General features: G+C 34.1%; 1 protein-coding gene across 1 annotated transcript in view; it reads right to left on the reverse strand.

Moving 5' to 3' along the window:
• Window positions 1-26,049, reverse strand: part of SCFD1 (sec1 family domain containing 1) — a 90,993-nt gene that overhangs the window by 11,932 nt on the left and 53,012 nt on the right. Inside the window, exons 15-20 of the mRNA XM_004681961.2 lie at window positions 22,730-22,826; window positions 17,023-17,093; window positions 14,669-14,748; window positions 12,703-12,765; window positions 10,074-10,149; window positions 2,992-3,045 (exon numbers count right to left, since the gene is read on the reverse strand). Of these exons, the coding sequence (XP_004682018.1) occupies window positions 2,992-3,045; window positions 10,074-10,149; window positions 12,703-12,765; window positions 14,669-14,748; window positions 17,023-17,093; window positions 22,730-22,826 (441 nt within the window). The remainder of the gene's footprint in view (window positions 1-2,991; window positions 3,046-10,073; window positions 10,150-12,702; window positions 12,766-14,668; window positions 14,749-17,022; window positions 17,094-22,729; window positions 22,827-26,049) is intronic.

Here is a 26,049-nt window from a genome sequence, read left to right on the forward strand (position 1 = left end):
CGCCCGCTACTCCCCTCAGCAGTGTACTTCGTCGATCTGCCTGTTCTGCTCTCCACTCTGTCTCTGGAAAAGTCTTTCGCCATTCCTGAATCTCTGGCCTGTACCCCAGTTCTGTATGCACAAATAAATCTTTAAAAAAAAATTAGGTAAATATTGTGCAAAAAATATCACTACCAGTGGGCAGCATCCTGTCACCTAACATGTAAATAGAAGTAAGATAAATAGCCTCAGAGTCAAGATTAAATTTTGCCATAAAACAAGCTATACAAAATCTTTTAAAAATCCAAGTATTTTGAATTTCACAACTCTTTATCAGAAGGTGTGTCTAAGGAGTTGTACAACTTTACACAGAATTGAAAACTCAGTTCCCTGATATTAAAGAGGCTGGGAAGTATTGGTTTTCTGCTCATGATAGTTTCTTCTTAACTCCTGTCTTCCTCTCATTCAATAGCACAGTTAGTTTAAGAGCTCTTTCTTCTCTGGAATGTGGATGACACTATCCAAACCTGGTCAATAACAAACTACTCATGTGCTGCCACTATCCACAGTGGACAATGCTAATCTCTTAACTCTTTGTAGACTAGTATGTAGTGGCAGAATCCTTTCGCACTTTGAACAACAAAGGCAGGATGAAACCTAGCTGATGTCTTAACCCTTTCAGTTCATTTAATGGAGACAAATCAAAAGACAACACTTAATAAATGTGTAAGTGGAAAGAATGCGTGCAGAATTGGGTTGTAGGATTTTAAAACCACTGAAGAAGATACATTCAAGATTAATAGTTCTTATTAGGACACTGCTAATTTTTTTATTTTTCTAATCTCTTCAGTGCCTCCAAGAAGTGCCTCACTTGAGGAAGAGAAGGGATTAGACTGCAGGCAACTCACTCACTGAAGCAGATGAGAAATTCTTTTACAGCAGAAAAAGTTACTTTAATTACAAAATATCTATGTAGTTAATGTGCCTTCCACTGTAAAGTCAAAGTCAAGAAAACTTATTAATGAACATATACAGGTGGAGAAACATCTGAATAAGACCAATAATTAGCCCATGTGACATAAGGGAAATGCTATATAAGAAATTCTATGTTGGAATAAGCAGTAGGCAGGAATATAGGAATAGATCTGGCTTTCCACTAACAATAGTGTGACTTTGAAAAAACCACACAACTCTTGATTTTCTCACCTCCATTGTTAAATTACTTTTAATGCTTCCTTAAACTCTAAATAGTAGTTTAAAAAAAAAACCGTGGTCAGCCTAGTTCTACTATTTTAGTGTGCATTTAATAAGTTAAAGATCTCATTGTGTTCTAGTTTCCTCACCTACGTGGTATTATACTGGGAAAATTCTAATGAGGATTAAATAAGATAGCATTTGAAAATGTTTGATGGAAATGTTTGAATGGTTCCTGAAATAGAAGAAATATGCATTATTCTTGTCATTATTCATCATTTAAATTCTGACATTAGGGACAGTAAAAAAAAGTTTTTCAATCCTTTGTGAATTTGGCATCTGTCTAAATTTGCATTCTTTAATATTTTTAATTTTTATTGCTTGGGATAATATCTTCAGTAACTTCCACCTGTAATGAGGTAATATTCTTTAACATAAGTATATGTCTACCAAGTTTTTCAAGAAGTGCTTTTTTATTATATATGTATCTATATATCTATAAAATATATATTTTACACACCATTCTTCCTTTTTGTATGTCTGCTTTCTCCTTAGATGTAGTCCCTCTAAAATTCCAACCACACTTCACCCTTGCACTGTCACCCTAGTTTCGTGTGTTCTTCCCTCCCCTTTTCTCTTTCCCCTCCCCTGTAGTGTCTTTAATAGTTTCCTACTAATTTTTAAAACATTATTGTTTTCCTGATCCCTTATTTGGTTCTCCTACATTCCTCCAAAAAGGGAAGCCATCTGATATTTTTCTTTTTCTTTCTGGCTTATTTCACTGAGTATAATCCCTTCCAGCTCCAACCTCGTTGCTGCAAATAGCATGAGTTTATCTTTTTTGATTGCTGGATAGTATTCCACTGTTTGTGTGTGTGTATACATATACATATACATATATATATTGCATCAAAAGTGCTTCTTTTTCAAATATCATTTTATCAGTTCTCAGAAGAATGCAACCTTTTTAGCTTACCATTATAGACAGTTCCCTCATTCCTTTTATTCTAATTATCCACCTTGGGATATTTTATTACATTATATATCTTTGTTTTCTCATGGGTGGATTTTAAAATCTGTTACTCTTATTATTCTTTAATGCTATCATAATCATGTTTGAACAATTACCAAAAATGACATCAATCTTAAGATTCTGTTCTCACTCACTCCTTAGCTGGAGACAGTCACTGCCAAGTCTTCAAGTGATCCAGATCAACCTAAGTTAGTGTTTTTATGTGGCAAGTATCATTCAGCCTTTCTTAACTCCAGGCTCTTGTGATAACTACCCTCTTATTGCCACAGTAATGAACTGCTTTATGAAATAGACTGATGATTTTTACATTCTTTTCTTAAATTGTAAACATAGCTTGAAAACCCAATCTTGAAGTAAGCACTAACAATATTTATCCATTTGTCCAAAAATTTAATGCCATCTGAATATATGCACCTACAAAATTTACTATGTGCTCTGAATTTAATGTTCATAAAATTTAATTGGTCTGGTACTCTTTATACTATACCAAATGATACTGGCTTTTCTTTCAAACTTATAGAACCTTGCTCTGTAGGACATATTTTACTTTTAATTGTAAATATAGGATATACTTACTTTTAATTTACATGAGAACTGATCAGACAGGTCACAGAAGCTGAGAAAACCATTACCACTATGTGATAGTGGCCAAAAAAGGCTTTTTAAGAACATAGGCCTTCCTTTCCCTATGTAGTCTGCCTATGTAAGCACAACTCTCACTACTTCCATTCATACTTGTCAATATCAAACAGAAATTTACAAGTAAAATATTGTTCATTACTTACAGGGTTTGACTTCATCTCCATGAGGTTGTCTAAAATACGAGTAACAGGTAGATTCTGTGGAAGAGATTAGAATTTTGTTAAATATTAGAGTATCACACTGAAGTTCCTCTCCATAACAAAAACCAGAATCATATACCTACCTTTTAAATACATTCTAGATTAAGCTTTTGTGATTGCAATCATAAAATAAATAAATAAATTTAGCACTCTTCAGTTTTTCACAGAAAAATACAGTTCTAAGTCCAAACTTCTTTTTAATGTGCAGCTGTAGCCAGTTTTAGGTTACACATTTGGTCTTTTTATTATTTTTTGCTTGTCTTTTAATACTATTAATTGCAAGCTTGTCTTTTAATACTATTAATTGCAAGCTTCTGTTTGATCAGCTAAGACTACTATTTTTAAATTTTCTTTCTACAGACTCTTAAGTGTTTCTCTAAAAAACAGGAACGTAGTTTGTGAAAATGTATGAAATTCAGTGACCTACAGAATTCTTTCATTCTTAATGTATACTCTTCTGGGCAAAGATGACACTTGTGATCTTTGAAAAATGGGGTAATGGATAGACACTTAATTGACCATTTAAATTTTTTTTCAGATAAATCCAAATTTTCAGTAATATACTAAGTGTTCTTTTAAAGAACACTTTCTACTTTGAATATGTAATGTATAACACCAGTACTGGCAGAAGATTGCTTTTTGACATGCTCATATGTCCTGGGTAAGAAATACTGTGGTTACATTTTAATCTGACTTTTATCATCATTTTGAACACAACACATGGAGTAAAGAAAATTTACTAAGTGACTATTATGTTTATTCATTGTGCATTCCTACTGGGATGGTATTTTCTGCCCACTTTAAACCAATCTCCCCTTTGTGAACTGTACAGGATGTTATGGAAAGAAGAGTTTTGCATTGTACAGTTTATACAACAAAGAGAACATTAAATCTGATTCTTCAAATAACTGTAGATAACACATTATCATTTCAGAAGTAGTTTTACTGTCCTTAGGTCATAAAACATTTTATTGTTACTAAAAAGGACTATCACTAAGGAAAATGCTGCTTTACTCAGACTATGCATTTCTTTCTTCTTTAGAGTGGTAAAAACCTTTAAAGATGATCTTAGGCAAATAAAATTAAAACTATATCATTATTCTTTGTTATTTGTGTTGGCCAAGAACTTTTAGATATAAACACAAGCACCAAATGTTCAAGTTGACTGAATGTACTTCCTGAATTCTATTTATTTAAAAAAAAAAAAACCAAAAACAACAGTGAGGTAAGTTCAAAATATCAACTTCTACTTATTTCACAAGTAGAATTTGGTTTGCTTTCATAAAAATAAGCTACTGTTTAGAAAATTGGCTACAGATTTAAATCTAAAAGCTTTTGTTCAAAAGAAAAAATTATAGGTACATTTATTCCAAGTAACAGTAACAAAAAGATGAGGTATTTTGTAGTGTAGCAGAAAAGACAAATTCTGTACATGACTTTATAAAAATTAATTTTATATGCATTTCCCTATTTACATTTAAGTGTTTAGTTCCCTGAATTATACTATTAGATTTGTGCAGTGGAGAAAAATTCAGATAAAATTTATGTAATAACTTTGTTTTATTACTTTTATGTATTTATGAAATTAATTGGAAATCTGAATTGTATATACCATCTCATGATAAATATTCATTTACTAAAAGATTTTTCTAAAAGGTATGATTAAACTTTACAGTCTGCTGTATTTGACAATACTTTGTTTTATCTGAATTTTATAATCAGTTAAAATCAAAAGAATTATCTAGCACCGACTGGCGTGCCTTATGGTATTTCTATACAACATGTACACATACTGTCTCAGAATTTCAAGTGCAGAAAACAAGAAAATATATGTCTTTAAAGGCAGAATGAGTATTTAAAAAAACAACTGAGAACTCTGTCACACAAATGCTCTACCTAGCCTCTTTGCCTAAATGAAGCCTTGTCACTAAGTACTGAAATAAATATTTGAACATACAAATGCTCTCATTAAGGCTTCAACCGAATTGCTTAAGATCAATCTTATATTAAGACTGGTTTAACACTAAATGTATACAGTATTATACTGTATGACAGATTTCAATTAAAAAAAGATTAAGGTATATTGAGATTTCAATTTTTAGTGACTGAAAAAACAACTGTATCAGAGAAAAAATATCAATAGTCCATTTAATTTTTTTTAGAAATACAATTTATGTACAGGTATCTATAAAAAAGATTTAAATGAAATTTAATCAAATGACAAACCACTCATTGTTTAAAAAATACTATGCATTTTTTCATTTCTTGGAAATGGTTCAGAAATAAGAGAAACATTACTGTCCAGGTTGCTAAATAAATTTTTATTAGTTGAAAGACTACCTATGAAGATTTGAAAGACAGAATCCCAGACTAAGGATGACTTATTTCTAAAATCTTAAAAATTTCAAATACATGAATAAAAATTTTACTTGGAGAAAAAATGTACAGTGAAAGATCTATTTCAAAAGACCCTTGCTGGTTTTATGATCATAATCATATCTCATTGTTTGAGTCACTGGAAAAGTTTAAGAAAGGCATTAATTTTTATCTCTGATGGCAACAATGCTTAGAAACAAAATTAAAATAACTACAGATACTAAAAAACAAAAACTGAAAAGAATACAGTCCTAGGCCTACAACACTGCAAGTCCCTTCTTGCAGCCTGGGGCTTGAGGTGATAAGCTGATGCTGAAGTGTGCAGTGAGGTTGGGGGAAGAGTTGCTGATGTCCTGTTTTAAAATTCTAAAGAATGAAAAGCATTATGTGGGCCTTCCTGAAGAGAATGCTTATCTTGAATACTGTATTAGTCAAGGAAACAGTAAGATCAAGTATGGGATACTAGAAGTTCATTTGGAATGGGAGATGCTATTAATGACAAGAGGGCTGAAAAGTTGTCAGTGAAGACTGGAGGGAATAAGATGAACTGTGTAGTTCCACAGTTTGAAAAGTAAGTCTGAAAGGGAGCTACAGAAGAATATGATATCCAGGTCAATATCTTACAGATGAGGAAGCAATAAATAAATAATTTTCTAACATTACAGCATATTATTGACAATTAAAAAAAAGCTAGGATTCAACAACAAATGTTGGCGAGGATGTGGAGAAAAAGGAACTCTCCTGCATTGCTGGTGGGAATGCAAACTAGTACAACCACTATGGAAAACTGTTTGGAGGTTCCTCAAACTGCTAAACATGGAGCTTCCCTATGACCCAGCAATCCCACTCCTAGGTATCTACCCAAAAGACACAAAAACACTGATTGAAAAAGATACTTGTACCCCCATGTTTATTGCTGCTTTATTTACAATTGGAAAAACATGGAAGCAGCCCAAATGCCCAAAAGTAGATGACTGGATTAGAAAGATGTGGTACATATATACAATGGAATATTACTCAGCAACCAAAAAAGAGAAACACATGTCTTTTGCAGCAACTTGGATGGAGCTGGAAAAGATCATGCTGAGTGAGATAAGCCAGAAAGAGAAAGAAAAATACCGGATGGTTTCACTCATAGCAGGAGTATAATGGACCAGGCGAGAAAATAACAAAAATAATGAACAATCATAAAAAAAAAAAAAAGCTAGGATTACAGGAACCCAATAAAATAAATTCTCCATCATTCAACTTTAACATCATGGCAAGTCTTACTTCATCTATATGTTAACTACTACTTATTTTTCTAGGTGGTTTTAAAACAAGTCCCCAAGATCAAATCATTTTTGCCACAAATAGTTCAGTATCTATCTATAAGACTTAAGATTTCATGCCAAAACAACAACAAAAAAACATACATAACACCAAAATCCCCAAAAACACACACAAACCCCACATAAAGCTATAATACTATCATTATACTTTAATTCAATTTAATACAGCTCAATATCCAACTAGTATTAAACTTTTTCTATAGCATAAATTTATTCTTTACAGCTTTTATTCAAGTTATAATCTTGAGGGCCACACTTTACAGTGAGATATCTCTTTTTATAATCTGTAGAACTGTAATGGTTGCAATTTATTTGCTGTTATTTCATCTTTAAAAGATTAGCTTTTAGCAAAGGAAGTGAAATAGAAGACTTAAATTATGCAACTTTTTGCTACATTACTCATCATAACATTTTTATACAACTATCCTCAAACAAATATTTCAAAACTGTGAATATTATTCAAATGGTTTTATTTGATATCTGATACTGGTGATGCATAAAACTTATGTGGTCTCCAAAATAAAGTATAAAATGATCTTAAGTGACTCAGAAAATTGGACATGGCAAGTCACCCCATTATTTCTGTCCAATATAAAATGCTTATTCAGATTAAAAAAAAATTTTGTGGCAATAATGAATTGAAAATGAGGACTTGTTTTAAAACCACCTAGAAAATTAGGAAGTAGCTGCACACATTTTATAAATGCGGAATAGATTTCAGCTCTAGCAGTTATCTTTTCTGACATCACTTTCCTCTTAGTTCTCAAATGACTCTAGATCTCCCATTATAACACTGTAAATTTCAGAGCATTAGGGTAATATAACTCTAATATAGACATCTGTGAATTTAAATGTTTCTAGAACAAGATTTCTTTTTACATTATTGAATTGATATAGATTGTACATGTTTTGAAATTAGGGATAGATACAGAGAAACAGACACAAAAAGCCATTTTAAGTTGGCATTTCCTTGAAGGGAGGGAATTTGGTTATATTAAGAATAATTAGAAGTGTTTACCCTTTTGATTCCAGAATTCAATTCTGGGAATTTATCATACAGAAGCAATCAGAGATAATAATTAGAAAAAATTTACATTTAAAAGGTAAGTATATATATATATCCTTCAATATCCTCTTTTTAAACAAGAATGATGTTAAGAGTTACTGTTTTGTAATGTGACTCCTGTTTTTATTTCACAACATAAATCAACCCTTCAGAAATCAGTATTTTCCTCTAGCTTGCACCTATGAAGTCTTCTTAACATTTACTTTAAAAAAAAAAAAAGTGACATAAATCTTCTGGCAGTGGTTGCAGAGACATCATATCAACATAACCATCAAGCATTTCAAAACTACCTATATGAAAGCAGTTTATTACTTGCAACAAAGGATTATTTTCATAGTTTATGTACTTAACTCTAAACTCATTTAATAAAACACTAAACTTGCTCACTTATAGAAAACATAAGGCATTATTAGGGAACATATATGTCCTATGGTAATTAAATTCAAGTAGGTAAATATGATCATTCCAAAGATTAAAGTCTCTAGTTTCTGAATGCTTTTGTAAAATCTTTTTTTTAAAAAAAGATTTATTTATTTGTGCATACAGAACTGGGGTACAGGCCAGAGGCTCAGGGGCGGTGAGAGGCTTCACCAGAGACAGAGTGGGGAACAGAACAGGCATATCGACGAAGTACACTGCTGAGGGGAGCAGCGGGCAGGTCAGGAGAGGTCTGCCACGCTGTGTGGTCACCTCCGGGGCAGGCGGGAATCGAACTCATGCGGAAATGGCTTTAGCTTCTTAGTGCTGTGCTTTAATGCTTTAATCCGCTGCGCCACCAGGGAGGGCCCTGAATGCTGTAAATTATGTATTATGAAGAATATTCTTACTATTGGGATTTCTAAAAATGACATATTTTACCTTAGAAACTGGTGACTTGCTCTTACCTCATGTAACAAAATTATCTTGCTCATAAAGTTAATAATGACAGTGGCACGATGAAAGTTCTCTCAACAAAATTCTATTCAGGTTCTTCTCAGCTCTCTTTCACTAGGTCCAATTTTAGAAAGATTCCTGCTAAGTCAGGTTAGCTACTCCAAACCTCTACCCTTCATGTAGAACATTCAGGATATCTGATCAGGCTTTTCATTCTTCACTATTTCCCAGGTGATGTCAGATCACAATGACCTGGCTTTAGCAAGAATCCTGTTTGTATGGTTTAGTTAAAAACCCTCCTGAGCCCTGATATTTTCTTATGCAAAACCCCATCATGGTGGTTCCCAATATCTTTTGCACCAGTCTCCTGGAATACAAACTACTTTTCACACATATAAAGAGTTTTTAAAATAGCTGTTAGGTAAACTAAAGTACAGTACACTGGTGTCTAATGAGCCCAGCATCTTATTTTTGTGTCTTCCACCCTTTGTAGACCAAGAGAGTGATAAGCTGATGCAGGGAATTACAATTTTTTTCTTTCAGCATGTAAACAGTTAATACTTATATATGAATAAACAAATTAACTTTTCTCAATATGGCCTTTACAATCCTTTCAATTACAAATTGAAATGTGAGTGAGATGTAATGCCTTAGATTTGCCTTAGATAAACCCATAAAAATAAATATAAATAATAAGTGGGGAAGAGGAAGTAAGATTGGTATGATGTTGAGTACTGAAGCTTGGTAAAGGATTTAGGGGGGTCTGATGTGCAAATATATATTTTTGAAAATTTCTGTAATAACTATAAAACAAATCCTATGTGACAAGAAACTAAATTAATGATGACACTCTGAAATAGAATACTGACATATCAGAATTACAGAACACAAGAAATGTAAAAAATCATTAAACTGTCCTTTGTGTAAAAATGACTGTTATTCCTAAAATGACGTGTGAAGTAAATTTAGTTTCATTATCCCAAACATAAATTTTACTTGAAATATCTTATTTTGCTTTACATTGTCCATCATACTAACTTCAACAGCTTACTCCTTCAATATATGATTAAAACTTAAAATGGCATATACTATGCAGTAGTCCATTATTCGTAATAGATTAAATTCATTTTTCAATTAATGTACTTTCACATATATTATGGTAATTAAAGGAAAATTAAAATATGAGTAATGTCTAAATAAGCAAATATTAAATTACACATGTACACATGTAGAAACAGTCTCATATTCTTAATTATTCCCCCAAAGACTCAATGATTTTATTTTATTTCTAGTATTACTTGGACACATCTAAAGTTGTTGTAGATGATCAGTTAAGATTTTTCAAAAGTTACTGTATGTTTCCTAACAAGTGCACTTACTTGCTGTTTCAATACTAGGTTCTTCACTCCTTCCATCACAAACTGTGATCCTGTATTCATGACTCGTGACAAGAGGCTAGTGCCATAAAAGGATGATCACACAAATACAAGTTAGCATTTCCATCTGTTACATATAAAACATCTGCCTGAATTTAAGCCACATGCTGATGCTCACTGAACCACCACCTCAGATTTCCCCTAAGGTGAAGTGATTAGAATTTCTGCTCCCACAGGTAACACTGTTGCAGTTTTATCAATAAGCTAGTAAAATATACTAACTTGTCAATAATTGTTAGTATAAAAATATCCTTAAAATAAACATTTAATTGCTTAGTCTTAGCTATAGTTTTTAGGTAAATTATAATTAGGTAAATTATAATTTGATTCTGACTTTCCTTATTATATGCTATACTAAAACAATAAAATAAAAGGTAGTAATTCAGACAAGTTGCTTTTTGAGTTCAAAATGCACTAAGATACTGAACATATCATGTCTGTAACCATTAAGAGTAGGTCAAAAGTTATATATTTCTTATTATAGCAGCTAGATCCAATCCTGTATTGTATATTTGAATTTTATTAACTCTTAGAACTGTTTTGTCTAAATTATTATTACTATTTTTTTACATTAAAAAAAGATTTATTTATGCATACAAGAGCTGGGGTACATAGCAGAGGTACAAGAGGAGAGGAGATTCACCAGAGACAGAGTGGGGAGCAGAACAGGCAGATTGACCAAGTACCCTGCTGATGGGAGGAGCAGTGTGGGTAAGTAAGACAGAAGAGATCTGCTGTACCATGAGGGTCAGCTCCCTGGATGGGGATCATGCTGCAGTGGCTGCAGATAGCTTCGTAATACTGAGCTTTATTAAGCCCTTGCGCCACCAGGGAGGCCCCAGTGGTTTTGTTTTGTTTTTAATATTTTAAAAGGACAAGTTTATTAGGAAAAAGAGAGGTAACCACACAAGTCACAGGTAGAGAGACCTCCAAGGAAAGCTGCCTATGTTTCAATTTTTAATAAAAATACCACCAACAAATTACTTGCCATATTGGGTTTATATTTGTGGCTCATATTGTTTTATTCTTGGAGTCAAAGAATGCTTTGTGGAAGGCTAGGAATAGCCTTCAAATCATCAATGTTTTTACTCACATTTAAAAAAAATCCTCAACTACAAAATACTGTTAATATTCAACAAGATTTTAAAACAAACTGAAAAATATTTCATTAAATATACCAATTATTTACTTTTCTATGTTTTTTCCTTATTCCCCTCTAAAATGAAGAGATGGACGATAGAAATCCTTTCTTTATAATGTTTCTCTTGTTTAGAGAAAAAAATCTCTGTTGAAATTAACAGTTCTGAGACAATTCCCTGGCACCAGGCCACTATGAGAGAGTATGCTCACCTTTCTAACACTGTCTGAGGGTGAGGCTAACTGGATTAATTTGCCAGTTTTTACTTAGAGAGTACTGCTTTAAGGTCAAGTGCTTTTAAAAAAAAATATTTTTAAATATATTCATTACATCATCTCTCCTTTTTGTACAATGTATGCTTTCCCTATGAAATTCCCACCACCAATTCACCTGTGCATGATCATAGTCCCTTGTGTCCTTCCCACTCCTGGTCCTTCTCCCTATAAAATGTCTCTGATCTAGATGCCTGATGATTTTGATTTTACTTTATTATACTTTTTTTTTCCTGATCATTTTTGTTTTCTCTACAGTGCTTTTGATTTTTAGTAATTGTTTCATTAAAACCAGTAGCTCAGGCTTGAGCTAAGATATGTGTTTTCTTTTGGGCCTCAATACTTCTGTTCTAACTCTAAAAATAGATTGGGAATTTGAAACTAGTGTGGTATGTAAAAGAACAGTAATAATTACCTTACTGTTCAGCTCTTTTGAAAATCATACCAAATCCCTGGGATTCTCTGGGGAAGATTATTATTATCATCATCATTATTATTAAATTTATCTGAGGATTCTCAGTCCTGGGGACTTCCCCCGATTATTTAGCAGCAATGCTTAGGGTCTTTTTTTTTTTTTTTTAAAGTTTTATTTATGCATACAGAACTGGGGTACAGGCCAGAGGTGCAAGAGCAGTGAGAAGATTCACCAGAGACAGAGTGGGGAGCAAAACAGGCTGACTGACAAGTACACTGCTGAGGGGAGCAGAGGGCGGGTCAGAAGCGGCCTGCTGCACCATGTTGGTCACCTCTGGGGCAGGGTTCGAACTCATGCGGAAGTGGCTTAAGCTTCTCAGTGCTGTGCTTTAACCCACCACGCTACCAGGGAGGGCCCTCATAGAGTCTATCTTAAAACTAAGTCTTGCATGCTTGGCTTTAGTAACTAGACAAGTTATTAACAGTGATGAAAAACTAGCTTTTACTTTCACATATCTTACAAAAATTGAAAAATATGTATGAAAAATGAGGCAGCAAAGCCTCTAGTTCACACCATGTCAAAATATATTAGCGTGCATTATCAAACCAGAATTTAAACTATTTAAGGAAGCATAAGGCATGCTGATAATAATTCTGTATCACGAAAACACTGTTACGTGTCTAACACTGTTTAATTATGGTTCTGGATATCAGACTTTTTCAATCAGAATTATTTAAAAATACTTACCCCATTGATTTTGTAGTAGTGTTGCCATAGCTGGCAGGTGCTGAGGCCATCTTGGCAAAAGCTCTATGAAATAAGAAATGTGTATTTAATAGCTGACTATCAGAGCTAACATACAGTATCATGATATTAAAGTATCTATTGACTATAACATTTTATTATGAAGACAATTTTTCTGAAGTAATTTTCCCATCAGTGTAATACAATGTTTCAGTACACCTAGCACTGAAAGATAATATAAGCATTCCTTATATAATCTGTGATAATGTAAAAACAGTACCATCAGTGGTGGCACACTAAGTCTTAAAAAAAAAACAAATTTGATTTCCCAAACCACAAATTTCCTTTACCTTTTTGTATATATGATCATTAACTTATGAAGCAGGTTTGATGCCTTAAAAGAACAATGATGTACCGAACTGATGAGTTTAGCTTCTTTTATTGTTCTCCCTATTCCATACTTCCTTATTCCCAGCCTTTGCTAATACTGTCTTTTTGGAATAAACTGACTTGTTCTCCAATAGATATTGTACCTTCCTTTTAAGACTCAAATCAAAACCACTTTTCTTAATTAACACTGCTCTAATTCTACTACTCAAGATTTTCCTTTTAGATATTTATACCACATTCTTTTATACTTAATTGCATAAAGTCATTTATTTTCCAATCTTTCTAAATGTTAAGAATCTCTTTCAACTAGAGGATTCAAATAATAAATATCACAACTAGAAGCTTTTTAAGACGATGAAAATAAGACATGGAGCTTCCCTACCTAGTGCTGTACAGGGTAAGTCTCAGTGCTATCACTGCTATGGTCTGAGTTCAGTATCTGGCCAGGGGACCAACCCATACAGGGTGAAGCAGACCTCTTGCGTCTCCCCTTCTGCTCTCTTAGTAGTGTATTTCAGTAGTCCTGCCTGTTCTGCTTCCCACTCTTTTCACCACACTCTCCTCTGATCTACATCCCAGTTACATGCATAAATAAACAAACAAAATAAAAAAAAGAACCTTTATTAAAACAAAAACAGATATTGTAGACTGGATGGTGAGATTATAGAAAACTGTTTATTTCTCAATACATGTTTTGAGTTGTCTAGTTTTTTTTTTTTTGAGTTAGCATAGTTCTTATAACTGAAAATAAACATTCAAATCAGAAATTATATATTTTGTGATCAAGTAAAATGATGCCCAAGATTGCCTCTATTTAGCTAAATAACTGATGAAGTTCCACAGTCAAAACAAGAAAAGCATGACAAATGCCATACAATCAAAAGTATAAATGTATATAAAATTCAGAAAAGACAGATTGCAGCTTTTCTATTTATTTATTTTTAAAGATTTATTTATGTATGTATACAAGAACCGGGGTATAGGCCAGTGGCATGGAGGGTGAGAGGGTTCACCAGAGAAAGTAGGGAGTAGAACAGGCAGATGGACTGAAATACACTGCTGAGGGGAGTAGCAGGCAAGACAGGAGAAGTCTGCCATGCCATGTGGATCACCCCCCATGGCTGGGGATTGAGTTCCTGCCACAGTGGCTGCGAACAGCTTCGCAGTGCTTCACTTTAACTCCTGTGCCAGCGGGGAGGGCCTGACAATTTGTATTTCTAATAGCAGAGTATAAATGTATCAAATCTTTGCATTTTCTTAATCTGCATTTCTTTGATTACTAGGTAAATTTTCCTTTTAATGTTTTTGAGACATCTGACCCAAAACATTTCAGTGTTTGATTTTCCTTATCAGCAGAGAAAATATAAACCTGCTTAGGAAAAAAACCAAACACTATTCAGTGTAAATTTTAAGTTTATGAGTGGGGTGGAACAGATAAGGGAATATCTGTGCCACTGAGTAAAACAAATACTAAGACATGCATTGCTGAATTTTCCTAGTAGCACTCCCATTTTCTTGGGAACTTCACCTCTAATGTACTTTTATAACTGGTAAGAATTAAGAAGAAAATAAAACTTACTTCCACTGCTTGATATACTGCAGGGGATTGAGGTTGCATCCTGCATCAGTTAAAGCTTTTTTGTATTGCTCCAAATCAGCCTGAAACAAGGGGGATATGACAAAAAAAAATTTTACTTTTCATGAAAAAGAAGACCATTCAGTTGTTGTTTGATTAACTAAAAAGGTATGATATGAATTTAAATTTGAGGGACAACAGAGTCCTATCTTATATAATAAAAAATAACTTTGATAGAGTCCCAAATCATTTATAAAGTACAGTATTTTGAGATCCTTCAGTAAGTCAAGTCAGTTTTTCTTCCACTGTTGAAAAAGACTGCTTTTCTCAGGAATAAACATTAAAGATTTAGTTCGACAAAGGATATTTCAAAACCAGAAATATAGAGAGAATGATGACATCACCAAGGGGATCAAATTTAGAGTTCCTATCTCATATTCACTCTAGGGTCCTCATTCATTAACTCAATAGGAGGTATCTTATACTTTTTAATTCACTGCTTTCAAGTTTTCTGATAACTACAGATGAATTTGTGTAAGTTACATGAACCTACTATCCAAGTGACTCAAATCTAAAAGTATTACAACAGAGAAACTTTTAAGTTCACTGTCAACCAGAAATGTCTACTACTTTGCATATTGGGGCTAGTAATCTAACATCCATAGTCATAACTTGTTTCACGTTATTTATGGAATTATGAAAAGACATAATTCTTATCAAAAATAAAAGAAAGTAATGTGGTAGAATTAAGGTAATACTGAATTAAGTTTTAAAGTCATACATTCTTCATAAAATATGACAAGGTGTCTCTTTCATGGTGCAGGGGTAAAAAGACAGTGTTATCAAGCTATCACCACTGTAGCACAGCACAAGGGAGCTGACCCACATGGTGCAGCACACCTCTCCTGTCTCATTTGCTGCTCCCCTCAGCAGTGTATTTCAGTAAATCTGCCTCTTCTGCTCCTCCTGCACTTCTGGTCTGCACCCCAGTTCTTACATGCATAAATAAAAATAAATCTTAAAAAAAAAAGAAAAAGAAACGCCCAGATATGAAAAACAGGTTACTAAAATCCTCAAAGATACAAGTATACCTCCATTAAAAAGAGATAGTTCTAAAAGGAAAATAATTACCTACTGAATTACCAGAGGTAAGACATATATTCTGCCTAAAAAAATAATGAGTTAAATCTGCTGCTTTAATAAGCCTAAGAATTTTGTTCGAAAGAAGCCTTAATATCTAGCTAATATTAAAGACATTCTATAAGCAAAAGAAATGGGGTTCACAAGCAGTCTTATTACTCTAGATTTTATCTCTAAGGTACCTATGGTTGTTTCTTACCCTGTGAGATCACAGTGACTTTATCTCAGAAAGAGTTCACAAGTCTCTAACCCAAGAAAAACATACACAAATCACTGCTTTCCTTATCGTAAATCAGTTTTCTAGACATACTTGAAAATCTCTTCTTCCTCTGTGGTCAGTTGATGGCTCATTACAGAAAAAGGAAACAGGATTACTTATAATATACCTTTAGTGAGAAAAAAATTCTAAAAAAGAAAGTGTCATTCCTAAATCTATTCTGATATAAAAGTCATTACTTTATTATAGTATAATGTATCTCAATTTTGTAAGTCATATGACATGAATTCTGAAGTTTAATATTATCAAATTACATTGTTTACATAGCTTTGGGGGAATTTTGGAAGTTTTCTTACAAGTGACTTCTTTGTAGTTTATAATGGACATTCTTTTCATTTACAAAAATATTAAAAATTTTTATGCATATAAGAACTGGGGTACAGGCCAGAGGTATGAGGAGGTGAGAGGATTCATCAGAGTGGGGAGCAGAACTGACAGATCTACTGAAATACACTGCTGAGGGCAGCAGTGGTCAAGACAGGAGAGGTCTGCTGATTCATGTGGATTTGCTCCCTGGCCAGGAATTGAACTCATACTGTAGTGGCTGGCAATAGAGCTTGATAGTGCTGAGACATTAACCTCTGCGCCATCAGGGAGGCCCTATAATGGATATTCTTTTAAAAACATTCTTAAAATAGTACCAATTTTAAAGTTACAGTTAAATAACTTCAACGACAACTAGCATTCTGTTCATTTTCCAATGACTTAATATGGTCAAACATTTCAAGAGTGGCTAGTTCTCTTGGTAATGATAAATACTGACATTATACACAGCAGTAAACCAGAACCAGCCTTACTAAATTCTTTTTCTTTTAAAGAAAGGAATGAGTAGTTATTATATGCCAGTAGTGACTTGTACATCTGTTTTTTGAAATAATAAAACCACACAAACAAACATACATTTCTCCTTCTTTGCAGTAACTGAATGTAGAGGACCCACCTCAGAAGGTACTTGCTGTGTGCTTATATAATAGATCAGAAACAACCTCATTTTATCTTCTGGAGTTCCTGCTACAGAGGGGAGAAAAGAATTTTTAAAAGACATTCATAATTCTGGCTGGTATATATTATACTCAACACACAGAAGATTTCAAATCATATATAAAAGTAACAAGATAACAAGGTTATTGACTAAACTGATTCTAAAATTATGAACACTGCATTATAATCACATAAAATACAACTATGGAAAAAGATTAAATACTAAGGGATTAAGGAATGGTATTTAGAAATACCTCCATTCTGATTTCAAAGCTGTTTATATTGATGAATTTACCTTTCAGAAACAAGAATCGTATAGGGAAGAGTACCCATACAATTTTAAAAGAATACTTGTGAAACAGAAAGAGGAAGCTGGCAATAATAATGTGAGGACTTACTGGTATAGAAGTGATTGGCCTGGGAAACCAGCGGGGATTGCCTATGGTCATGGTTACTCCTACTTATTGGCCTTAGTTCAGGCTGCTATAACAAAACACCACTGACCAGGTAGCTTAAACAACAACCACTTATTTTTCCCTTCTTTGGGACTGGAAAATTCAAGATCAAGGAACCAGTAAGTTCAGGGTCTGGGTCATAGTAGGTTATGAACCTTGCTGCCTAAAATGATCTAGCCGGGCCTAAAGTCTTACTTTTCAAATTGGGGACGTTGAATATACATGGCTCCCTTTCTGAAGGGTATTATGAGATTTGGAAAAACCATAAGCTTCTAATAAGATAAACATTGCTATATTTATAGAGTATTTGCCTGAAATTTTAAGATTAAAAACATGATTTCAAAGAAATCTCTGCCTGTAGTGGGTGTTTGAGCTCCTACTGTCTAAAGCCTATGGTTGTTCAGAGAAATTCATTTATTCTCCACTCTGCCTCAGGGTAGCTCTAGTGGAAAGTGATAATGCATTAGTCATGGGTAACCTTGACCAACAAATAACAATATGTGTACACTCTGTCAATGTGTGTCCTAATATGCAAGAACTCAGAATTTTGTACCTTATAGAATACAAAAACATTTTTTTTAAAGATTTATTTATTTTATTCATACAGAACTGGGGTACAGGCCAGAGATGCAGAGGGTGAGAGAATTCACGAGGGACAAGAGTGGGGAGCAGAACAGGCAGATCAAGAAGTACACTGCTTAGGGGAGCAGCAGGTGGGTCAGGAGAGGTCTGCCACACCATGTGGTCACCTCCGGGGCAGGCGGAAGTGGCTTGAGCTTCTTAGTGCAGTGCTTTAACCTGCTGCGCCACCAGGGAGGGCCACAAAAACATTTTTACCCAAAATGATTAGAGTCATCATTTTATAGTTTAAAATGTAGACCTTAATTCTCAAATTATCCTGACTTCCTAAATATGAGGAAGGATAGAAATAAAAAGCAACAATAGGACCTTCAAAGTTCTCCTAAACAAGTATGTATTGTAATTTGTACATTATGTAATTTGTACATTTTGTTATGGGATTCAGGGTCTTGGTTAAATCCTAGGAGAAAAGCTATTTTTGTTTTAGTCGGTAATTAGCCTGGCTGGATTCAAGTCAATGTTCCTAGCCATTTTCTGTGGGCAGTGGTTTCATCACAGATTATTCTCTAAACCTTTTGCAGTGCTGCTGCAATCATGTCCACTGCCCAGTGGCCAAATATGGGAACTGGGAAGTAGTCTTGTCATTTACCTTTTAATCTTTGGAATACTACTTAGGATGAGATTCAGATGTGTAGAGCTAAGGGGAAAGCCCAAGAATTCATAAACAACATGATAGGGTTGCTTTCCTCAGCCTCTTCCTCTGTATATTTTCCCTGGTACTTTCCAGTTGGCTTGGCCTTCACTTTTTGGTACTATGACCAGAAAATTTTGGCTTGTATTTTCTGTAAGTATGACCAAGCAGTAAGAGAAAGAGGATAAATAGAAAAGAGTAATGGGGTTTGTACTGGAGCTCTTTGGAGCAAAGCTCCTAAGATGAGAGAGAAAGATTGCCCTCCTTCAGAGTTTTGGGGGTCTGTGGGCCCCAGTTGTTGCTTTAGTTCAGGTCTAGCAGTCTTTTCTAATAGTAGACATCCACTCCTTTAAAGAAGGAACAGGTCCTACTCTTCTTCAAGGAGATACATTTCATAGTTGCTGCAGTATTATTAAATGTCCTAAAACCCATGTACAAAATTGTAAAAATGTGTACAATTGTGTACAATTGTGAGTACACTGGAACCTACTAGCTATAACCTAGATCCTCTTGTCACAGGTAAGATTATACTGCCATTACTCTGTAATCTGATAGGTATTAAAGAATAAGTTTGATTATATAACTCAGAGCTTTCTGTCCCTCAACAATTTAAAAGTAAGTTGTTGACCTCTGTCCAACCACTCCCAAATGCAAAAAACATTTTGCAATCAAAATCAGAAAATTAGCACTTATGTATTATAACCATGAATTCTCAGATGCCTTTCAAGTTGTACCAACTATCTCTATAATTTCCTTTACGATAAAAGGGTCATTTTCAGAATCACATAGTGCACATAGCTGTCATATCTCTTCAGTCTTCCATATGAAATGTCCTTCAGTTGTTCCTCGACTTCAATTGTCTTGATGTTTTTAAAGATTACAGTCTACAGTTGTGCAGAATATCCCACAATAAGTTTTTACTGATATTTTCTTATTAGATTTAGGTTATGTGACCATCAGAAATATCATACATGGCCCTGTATCCTTCATAATGCACCCTGCTAAGTGGCATATTATTTCAATATTTCTTTACTAATGTTGTGATTACCTAATAAAGAGTATTGGTCTTCTCCACTATAAAGTTCATTTTCCTCCCTGTGTACTTAATAAGCATTTTGCAGGAGGTACTCTGAAACTATAAATATCATGTACAATTTCAGTTGGCTCATGTATTTTATCTTTATGGACATTCATTGCATTTTGATGCTCAACTTGACATGACCTGTCCATCTGAGCTTCTTTAAGCCGACTTCCAAGTTTTGACATGTCTCATCACATTTTGAGGACCTCCTTGCTTCTGACATTTTCCAGGCTCATTTTATAATTTCTTCCTCTATGTCAGTCCTGGAGCCAATCACTATTCCAGTAAGTCCTAGTGGAAATGGTATTTATAAGCTAAATTCTTCAATACTGGGTGCTGTTGTTCTGACAGCTCTTTTGTCAGAGTTAGGGAACACACGTATTTGTACACTGGTATACATGTACACCCCTCCCCCTCTACTTACATCTGTATTTTTCTTTCTGACAAATATATAGTAAAAACATTAAGTTCACACCAATACCTCCAATTCCAACCCAACATTACGGGGTTCATTCTCATTACTTCCCCTTTCATATTTGTAACTTCCTTCCATAGTTGTAAAGGGACTCCCTTTATGTTAGCTTATGCATTTATTTAATTAACCGGTTTCCTGTATATAACAAGTACTCTATTTCTAGTGTCATATCCTTGCCTACATGGATGGCTTTTCTCTTACTGTGGGCTCCACTGTGAACCCACCCATATGTCCGATGATACTTTTCACTTTACCTGGGTTGACACTCCTTGGTAGGGTGTCACTCTCTTCACTCTGTTTAGGACTTTTACACCCAATGCTGGAATGCTCCCACGTTTATCTCACTTGGGCTTTGACATTGCATAGTAAACTTTTCTAGCCCACCTGTATATGCCCTCCTCATCCCATTCAGATTGGCCAACATGTTTTCTGTGATACACTGGCACCACACTGTTATTTTATATGAATGTCTACCTTAATTATTTTTAGAAATAAAATGTTTAAAAAACAGGTAAGGAAAAAGAAGGTCCTGGTTGCTTTCATATCAACACATTAATTTGTTTCAAGTTTCAAAACTTATTGAAAGGAATAAATAATTCTGAAATGATGAAATACATATAGTTAGCTTTTCTTATTATAATGTGCAAATACCTTCCAAATGTTCTTACCACAAATCTAGCTTTACAAAAACATGAGACAATATTTAGGAATAAAATGTTTATATGTAGTCCAGGCTCTGAAGAAATTACTACTTTCTAATTTAGAATAAGGCCTAAAATTCATACCAAAACAGTAACTCAAAAACCATCAGCATTCAGCCAAATGGCTTATTTGTAAAATATAAGCCTGAAATTTAGATTTTTTTTATTTTGGAAAAGGGATGAGATTTGAATTGAAAACTATTCTGATTAGAGAATTTCAAAGGGTAAAATCCTATGTAGATGCCATCATCATTATAATTGAAAGCAATAATTACAATCACATAGTCTAAGTACAGATATATATATATATATATATATATATATATATATATATATATGATTATAAAACTGAATTTTAAATGTTTAAGGAAGTTTTTAAAAATGATTTATTTATTTATGCATACAGAACTGGGGTACCGTACAGAGTTGCAGGGGTGATGAGAAGACTCACCATAGACAGAATGGGAAGCAGAACAGGCAGACTGAGGTGCACTACTAAGGGAAGCAGCAGGCTGGTCAGGAGAGGTCTGCCGTGTAATGTGGATCACCTCTGGGGTGGGGACTGAATTCATGCTGAAGTGGCTTTAACTTCTTATTGCTATGCTTTAACCCACTGTGCCACCAGGGAGGGCTCGATTAAGCAGTTTACTTTTAAGGAAATTCTGTAGTCAATCCCTTTTCTTTATGTATGTTTTTATTTTTTGCATAAAAGAGTTGTTTGTGTACACACACACACACACACACACACACACGAAAAACTAAAATACAAATTCTTAGATAAATATAAAGGGATTGATTACAAGGGAGACCATGGTGGTTTATGGGTAAGGTCTCAGCACTATCACCTGTAAGGACTGAGTTTGATCTCCAGCCAGCGAGCTAACAACCTCCACATGTACTGCAGCAAACTTCTCTTATCTTGCCCACTGCTCTCCTTAGCAGTATATTTCAGTAGATCTGCCTGTTTTTTGCTCCCCACTCTGCCTTGTGAATCTTCTTATTCCCCCACCCCCCACCCCTCTGGCCTACACTCCAGTTCTTTTATGTAAAAAATTACACACACACAAAAGGGATTGATTACAGAATTTCCTTAAAAGTAAATTTGTTAATAGGCCCTCTCTGGTAATGCAACAGGTTAAAAGCCCAGCACTGCAAAGCTAGGTGCAGCTGCTTCAGCGAGAGTTTGATCCCTGCCCATGTGGCACAACAGGCCTATCGTGACCCACCCGCTGCTCTCCTCAGCAGTGTATTTTGTTGTTGATCTGCCTGTTCTGTTTTCCACTCTGTCTTGGTGAATCCTTTCACCACCCCTGCACCTCTGATCTGTACCTCAGGTCGATATGCATAAACAAATCTTTAAAACAAACAAACAAAAAAACCTATAAAAAAAAGTAAATTTGTTAAGACATTTAAAATAAAATTGAGTTTTATATACATCTTTTCAGGAAATTCTTTGGAATTACAGTAATTAGAAATGCTGTAAGTTAGCCACGCTAACTTCTCAACAGAAAGTGGTTCATCTAGTTGTCTCATGAGCATAGGTTGAAAATAATAGAAAAATAATTCTATTCAAATTAAAATAATTTAAATTAAAAATAATTCTATTCAAAATAATTCCATTCTATTAAAGTGCCGGATTCATCACATGTGAAAATTATATCAATCTTAGATTTATGGTACTTACCATCAGGGTCAGATATTATATCTAGAAGAGATTTATCCAGAGTAGTTTTGCTCATTATTTTTTCTTCATATTCAAAATATACATCCAGTTTTCTTGCCTGTTTAAAAATGTTACATTAGAATACATTAATGGGTATACTAAATATTAATGTTTTATCAATATTAATTTTCTATTATAAATTTCTAATAGACTTTAGATCATATATTTCATGTAAAAACAACAGACTATTTTAGTGTATTTTGTCTATGGAATTCAGAATCAACTCTGCATGTCACATTAGCAAAGATAAAAATTTCTTACAATAAAAAACTCAATTATTGTATTAATTAGTAGTAACTAGCACACAAATCTTATACTCCATGCAAATATAAGTCAGGTGGTCATGTGACATTTATTTATTGTGCAAGTTCACACTTCACTTTACCTAGACAGAAAGTAACCCTAAATAATTTCTAATGTTTTTAAAATAAATTTATTTTTGCAATTTACTCTGAAATTTTCAATAATACAAAAGTAGTCAAACATAGTTTTCTATCACACCGTAATTTAAAATCTGTTGATTAAAATCATTGAAATGAATCGGAACTGGGATGGGAAGAGTGCACTGGACTGTAGTGATGGCACATGGGTGAACTGGTGGTGGGAAGTCCATGGGGATTACAATTGAGATGAAAAAATGCACAAAATGAAGAATGATGTAAAAAAAAATATATATATATAAAGAATAAAAAAATCATTGAAATGAATGCAGCCTCCAAAGTAAATAAAAATGTTCATTATCAAGGATCTTTAAAATGTGTTTCAGATAATACAAAAAAGCAAAGAACATGTGCTCTATTGAAGGTGTTCATTTAATTGGGAGTAGAAACCATTCATGAAAATAGAATACTTAAAGCCACCAACAAAGAACCAAAATATAAATGTACGACATAAATATATTATGTTAAGACAACAAAATGAAATAGTGGAGGAGGAAGCAATAAATTTTGTATTGCGCTTTCAAAGGGATTTTGGGAATTGGGCAGATAGAGCTCACTTCAGTTAAAGGAATCATACCAATGAATAATCAGAGAGGAACTATCTGAATTGTACACTAAGGAATGATTTCATATATGAGGCAGTAAAAATACATCAGAGTCCCTTAATCCCATTCCCCTGAAGTTGCACATAAGGCCAGAGTGTTAACATAAACAGCTAACAGTTAACATAAATCAGAACAACATATACAGTTATAATTAAGGAAGTAAGTCATTTCCAACCCATCCTCTTTCGTTTTATGTCTAGATGTTCCTACAGACCTCTACTTTATTTTTGTATAGTTTTTCAGTGTATATATGCAAATATAAGCAAATGAAGTTTTCCCTGGAAGATCCCCACACTTCTTGACATAGATAATAACAACAACTATACTCTTCCGTCTCATACTTTCACTCACCAATATATCCTACATTAGCACATGGACAATTTCTCAGAGACCTATTGATAAATGTATAATAAAACTATGTAAGAATCTTCTTTACTATAAACTCTCTTTATACCCTCAGATGCCTAGATATAGAAACTACTAAGGCTGGGCCCTCCCTGGTGGTGCAATGGGTTAAGGCGCAGCACTATGAAGCTAGTCAAAGCCACGTTAGCATGAGCTTGATCCCTGGCCAGAGAGGTGACCCACATGGTGTGGCAGACCTCTCCTGTCTCACCCACACTACTCTTCTCAGCAGGGTATTTCAGTTGATCTGTCTGTTCAGCTCCCTACTCTGACTCTGGTGAATCCTCTTACCCCCTGCACCTCTGACCTGTACCCAGTTCTTATATGCAGAAATAAATGAATCTTTAAAAAAAAAAAAAACTACTCAGGTTACTGTATAAAGTTACTTGAATATATCACAGTCCTAGGAATGAGAAAGCAGAATAATAAAAATGGACAAACAAATATAAAGGAGAACAGGGAGTACCTGTGGTAATGGGAAGAGAGAGATTTAATAATTAACATGATAATGAATATGGGAAGCAATAAAGTAAAAAAAAAAAAATCAAAGATTACTCCTAGGGAACTAGGATAAAGGTAGCAGGAACTATGAATATTAGAATATTGGGAAAGACTATTTATCTGTAGCCAGAAATGTCAGGGGCAAGACAGATGAGAAAATAAGGTGTTAAACTTTCAGGTATTTACAATCTACTCCCATCAATCTTTTCTGTTTTACCACTATTCTCTGGGTTCTGTTTCCTTGACTCGCATCAGATAACTCAGATTTCTCATTAAGCATTATGTATACTTTTTTTTTTTTTTAAGATTTATTTATTTGTACATACAGAACTGGGGTACAGGCCAGAGGCTCAGGGGCGGTGAGAGGCTTCACCAGAGACAGAGCAGGGAGCAGAACAGGCAGATTGATGAAGTACACTGCTGAGGGGAGCAGCGGGCGGGTCAGGAGAGGTCTGCCACGCCATGTGGTCACCTTCTGGGCAGGCTGGAATCGAACTCATGCGGAAGTGGCTTTAGCTTCTCAGGGCAGTGCATTAACCCACTGCGCCACCAGGGAGGGCCGCATTATGTATACTTTTAATCCTCTAGAGTTAGGCTCAGATTATTCTCTTAGTTCTTTAGGATGTATTTTTCCACTATCACTTGTCCAGTGAATTCTACTCATTCTTTGTCCAGCTCCTCAGAAACTCTTTCTTCAATCTCTATTCTTTTTCCTTCTTAGTCCTCTCTTTGTCTTTCTTCACTGGAAGAATTTATTACTCCTTTAAATGTGAACTGACAGCACTTTATACTCTTCTCCATAACAAGATTACATATATTATACTTTCTTTTTATATGCTACCCTTCAAAAAACAAACTCCCTAGAATGTGCCTAATCATTTAACCTTAGGATTCTAACAGTACCTCATTCATAGTAAGTGCTTGTAAAATATCTGTTAAATTTCTAAGCTAAAAGCAGGACATACAAAGACCAAGCAGTCATCCACAAGTCATGAAAGTAGACAGGAATTCTAGAAGTGGAAAATGTAAAGAATAAAGTCTTTAGTGATTAACTATATGCCAAATGCCACACTAGAATCTGTTATCTGCATTTACACACATAAGTGAGGAAGCAGGGTTTACTGATTTATTTAGGTATACACATCAGATTTATTTTGCTTTTGTTGCTATATTAACTTAGATTTTAACTTCTAAAGAGCAATGGAAATAGAATCCAAAAGTAAGACTGCTAATGGTTAGTTTCTTTTGGAGATGATAATGTTCTAAAATTACATCACGATTTCACAATTCTATGAATATGCTAAAACTGACTGAACTTACACTTTTAACT

The sequence above is a fragment of the Condylura cristata genome, unplaced genomic scaffold (assembly GCF_000260355.1).
Source record: "Condylura cristata isolate star-nosed mole 26May11 unplaced genomic scaffold, ConCri1.0 scaffold00013, whole genome shotgun sequence".
In the NCBI taxonomy this organism is placed as follows: Eukaryota; Metazoa; Chordata; class Mammalia; order Eulipotyphla; family Talpidae; genus Condylura; species Condylura cristata.